The sequence below is a fragment of the Osmerus eperlanus genome, unplaced genomic scaffold, assembly GCF_963692335.1.
Source record: "Osmerus eperlanus unplaced genomic scaffold, fOsmEpe2.1 SCAFFOLD_914, whole genome shotgun sequence".
In the NCBI taxonomy this organism is placed as follows: Eukaryota; Metazoa; Chordata; class Actinopteri; order Osmeriformes; family Osmeridae; genus Osmerus; species Osmerus eperlanus.
This window is the reverse complement of record NW_026911058.1, coordinates 1-5,000: the sequence shown is the minus strand read 5'-3', so window position 1 is coordinate 5,000 and position 5,000 is coordinate 1. Positions and strand designations below refer to the sequence as shown.

The 5,000-nt window shown below is 53.5% G+C and overlaps 1 protein-coding gene across 1 annotated transcript; it reads right to left on the bottom strand.

Annotated features, from left to right (window-relative positions):
- Positions 1 to 146: 146 nt before the first annotated feature.
- LOC134015531 (metabotropic glycine receptor-like) lies at positions 147 to 2,795 on the bottom strand (the record flags this gene model as incomplete). Its single annotated transcript, XM_062455094.1, has 4 exons — positions 147 to 257; positions 1,669 to 1,737; positions 1,985 to 2,180; positions 2,693 to 2,795. Coding segments are annotated over 4 exons (372 nt in total), but the record flags the coding sequence as incomplete, so codon positions are not given.
- Between the last annotated feature and the right edge of the window lie 2,205 nt (positions 2,796 to 5,000).

Here is a 5,000-nt window from a genome sequence, read left to right as displayed (position 1 = left end):
GGAGGAGAGGGGGGAGAGAGAGAGAGGGAGGGAGGGGAAGGGGGGAGTTGAAGAGAGAGATGTCCTCCCCAGCTTTCCTTTCCGTTCCTTCCCTCTCTTCTCTTCTCCTCCTCTCCTGTGTGTGTGTCTGTGTGTGTGTGTGTGTACCTGTACAGTTTCAAGAGGACAGTTCCGTAGGTGGTGGAGAAGCCGAGCAGCCGTACCCACCTCAGCAGAACACAACGAAACACACTGGGCTCGAAGTAGAGGATCATCACCTGGACACACACACAGGTAGATACACACACACAGGCAGACATACACACACAAGCACACACAGGCAGACACACACACACAGGCAGACACACACACTGTTTAGGATTTTGTGTCTGTCTCACTGTTCTGGCAGATGATTGGTGGATGGACCTGCCCGTCATAGAGTAGACCCCGCCCCTGTGTCACACTCCAGAACACACACAGCTGCAGACTCCAGCATGCTGAGAGAGATGCTATTGTTAAACACAGAGAACAGCCACACACACACATACAAACACAGAGTCTCACACACCCTCCCTCACACACCTACACACACTCCCACACCCACACCTACACACACACTCTTCCTCAGAGATGGAGACAGCTCCTCTCTCCTCCTCTCCTTTCTCCTCCTCTCCTTTCTCCTCCTCTCCTTTCTCATCCTCTCCTCTCTCCTCCTCTCCTCTCTTCCTTTCCTCTTGGTCTAATCTTTATCCTCCTCTCCCTTTCTTCCTCCCTCTCTCCTCCCCACTCCTCCACCTCTCCTCCCCCTCCTCTACCTCCTCGCTTCACCTCCTCCAATAAATTAATCAGCAGATTTATTTTTAAAACAAGTACCGCTAGAACTTGATGGAGTCTTTAAAAATGCATCAATGATGCCACAGAGGAGCAGCTGTTTGAGCTGGGTGGGGGAGGGGGTATGGGGGCAGGTTCACGTGGGGAGGGAGAGGGGGTATGGGGAGGGAGAGGGAGGGAAGAGAAAGATGGAGAGGGAGAGAGAAAGAAAGAGGGAGCAATATAAAGAGAGAAAAAGGGAGAGAGAGAAAGGGAGAGGAGTGTATATTGGTCTGTATCATCTCAGAGTGGCCGTTGCTTGTGGGCACCGAGGGTGAAGAGGTGAGAGGGAGAGGGGGGGAGAGAGAGAGCTTCAGAAAGTGCTGAGGGCCAGGGGGTGAGTAAGACAGAAAGAGGGAGAGAAGGAGGGGGGGGGAGTGAGAGAGGAAGGGGGTGGTGGAGTGTGTGAAAGTAAGGGGGAGTGGTGAGAAGGGGAGAGGATATTTCTGGAGGAAGATTCAACAGCCAGGAATAGAAAACAGAGAGAGAGGAGGGGTGAGAAGAGAGAGAGGGAGAGAAGGGAGCAGAATGCCTGGAGAGAGAGAGAGAGAGAGAGAGAGAGAGAGAGAGAGAGGAGTGGTGAAGAGAGAGAGGAGTGGTGAAGAGAGAGAAAGAGAGAGAGAGAGCAGGTGAGGTGAGGTAAGAGTGTCTCTCTTGACATTGTTGCAACTCTGAGGAAAGTTGTTTTGTAGTTAGCTATATCTGTCTTTGTTCTAGTCTGCCTCCTCTCAGCTACACACACACACACGCACACACGCACACACACACGCACACACACACACGCACACATACACACACACACACACACATTGTACTCACAGGGAAGTAGAGCAGCAACGCTCCAACCAGGATGGTTTCCAGGAGGATGAGACCAGACGCACGGATTCTCTGGTGAGAGAGAGAGAGAGAGAGAGAGAGAGAGAGAGAGAGAGAGAGAGAGAGAGAGAGAGAGAGAGGGGGGGGGGGGGGAGAGAGAGATGGCAAATGGTTGAAACAGATGAAACAGCAGAGCCCATCCTTAACTTAGGCCCCCTCTCCCCCCCCTCCCTTCTCTCTTCCCCTAGACGGCAATGAACTCTTCAACCTTCCTTCAACCTTGACCCTTGACCCCAATCCTTCCCCCCTGACCCCTGACCTTGTTCCTGCGGTGGTGGTAGGTCCCCAGCATGACAGCAGGGTCAGCAGCATGCAGACCCCCTGCAGGGAGGCCAGGGCGAGGCGGACGCCCCCATGGGGGCGGGCCAGGCACGGGGAGTCGTCCCGGCACACCGGACAACCATCACGGCACGGCAGACACCGGCTGGAGCCGTCCTCACCTGGGGGGGCGGGGCCTAGGGCACAGCAGGATGGTCACATGGGGGGGCGGGGCCTAGGGCACAGCAGGATGGTCACATGGGGGGAGGGGGGGGGGGGTTTGTGTGTGTGTGTGTGTGGGGGGGGAGGGAGTTATGTGTGTTTGTTTCTGGGTGTAGTTTCTTTCTGGTTTTAACACCTGTGTCTGTGTGTGTGTGTCTGTAAATAGACGATGGGTACAGACTGGTCCATGCCTGCACCTGCCTCTCTGCTCCTCACCACACTGGGATTTATTGTTGCTAGGAAACAACCAGACTGGCCTCAGTGTGTGTGAGAGCGTGTGTGTACAGGAACGTCTAATCTCCCTAGTTTGCTATCACCTTTTTAGAATTCATTGTTTTGTTCACTCGGTTCCCATTAACAACAATGTCGATATGAGTTTCATACAGTTCATTCATTCAGTCGTTCGTTGGTTCAAATGTTCATCTGTTTGTTCATTCATTCATTGATTGCTTGATGAGCTGGTTGGTGGAAGTGTTGAGGGCCATACCTGTGAAGCCGTTTAGAGGCACTCTGCTGGGGTGGTAGTAGCCCCTCCGACACGCACACCTGTACTGGTCCAGAACAAAACCATGCCCACCTAGAGGAGTACACTGAGAAGGAGAGAGGAGAGGAGGGGAGAGGAGGAGAGGAGGAGAGGAGTAGGGGAGGGGAGAGGAAGGGAGGAGAGGAGGGGAGGAGTATGGGAGGGGAGAGGAAGGAGGAGAAGAGGGGAGAGGAGAGGAGAGGAGAGGAGGAGGGGAGGGGAGAGGGGAGGAGAGGAAAGGGGGGGGGAGGAGGGGGGGGAGGAGAGGAGAGGAAAGGGGGGGGGGGAGGGGGGGGAGGAGAGGGGGGGGGAACAGAAGGAGGATAAGTGAGTGTTTCTGCCAGGTGACGCAGGCGTCTGTTTGGTTCTAAAAGGAGAGATAAGAAGTTCTGCCTTCACACCATGGGCGGCGCTAGGGAGGGGCTAGCAGGTGCTTCAGCACCCCCAAGAAAGACCAAAGCACCCCGATAGCACCCCCAAAAATATTGCTCATTTATTAACAGTATTCAGGCCCGGAGTGGCCATCGGGAGAAAAGGGGAGAATTCCCTGTGGGCCGCTCTGCCCGCTCATAAATTGGGCCAGCAGATCGGCTGCTTTCTCTTTGTTTTTTCACACACCGAATTAAACGAGTTTGTTAAGTTACTGTGTGACTGATAAGTAAGCTAATAGGCTACACTAGGTTTTAATCTAAATAAGCGCATGATCAGACCGTGCATTAAAAAGTGCCATTTTCAGTTGTCGCGCATGCTGTCTTTCTTATTGTTGTGGAGGGAATTAGCAAGATTAAGCTGATGCTAAAATAATAAAATGGATGGGGAAAAGATGCCAGTAGGAACTGAAAAAGCCAGGTAAAAAATGAAAGTCACTTCATAAAACGATGTTCCTGCAAGGGTGGGAAAAATATGTTTTCTCAAAAGCACAGAATCTTTCAGGTAAAAATTTGGGTTGTAATTTCCGGAAAATATAGCTCTGACAATATGAGTCCAACGTAATGTTTATGTATATATAATTGTATATATAATTGCGCAGCTCCCCCTGTCAATGATCTAGCACCCCCTCAGCACCTGCATGAAAAATTCTCTGGCGCCGCCCCTGCTTCACACACACACACACACACACCCTGCCTCACACACACACCCTGCCTCACACACACACGCACACCCTGCCTCACACACACACACCCACCCTGCCTCACACACACACCCTGCCTCACACACACACGCACACCCTGCCTCACACACACACACCCACCCTGCCTCACACACACACACCCTGCCTCATGCACACACACACACACACTGCCTCACACACACACCTGCCTCACACACACACCCTGCCTCACACACACACACACACACACCCTGCCTCACACACACACACCCTGCCTCATGCACAAACACACACACACTGCCTCACACACACACCCTGCCTCACACACCCTGCCTCATGCACACACATACACACACTGCCTCACACACACACCCTGCCTCACACACACACACACATACACACCCTGCCTCACACACACACACACCCTGCCTCACACACACACACACACCCTGCCTCACACACACACACACACACACCCTGCCTCATGCACACACACACACACACCCTGCCTCACACACACACACACACACCCTGCCTCATGCACACACACACACACCCTGCCTCATGCACACACACACACACACACCTGCCTCATGCACACACACACACACACACCCTGCCTCATGCACACACACACACACCTGCCTCATGCACACACACACACACACACCCTGCCTCATGCACACACACACACACCCTGCCTCATGCACACACACTGCCTCACACACACACCCTGTCTCACACACACACACACACCCTGCCTCACACACACACACACCCTGCCTCATGCACACACACACAGACACACACAAAGCACTGTGGCAAAAAAAGTGTAATATTTGGTCTGGTTCTGCAACATGTACTAACACCTCTTTCTCTCTGTCTTTCACTCTCTGAATTTCTCTCCCCCTCTATTTCTCTTTCACTCTCACTTTCTTTCACTCTTCCCGCCCCCCCCTCTCTCTCTGACCAGGTCCCTGTACTGAACGCCCCCCCTCTCTCTCTCTGACCAGGTCCCTGTACTGAACGCCCCCCCCCTCTCTCTCTGACCAGGTCCCTGTACTGAACGCCCCCCCCCTCTCTCTCTCTGAGCAGGTCCCTGTACTGAACGCCCCCCCTCTCTCTCTCTGACCAGGTCCCTGTACTGAACGCCCCCCCTCT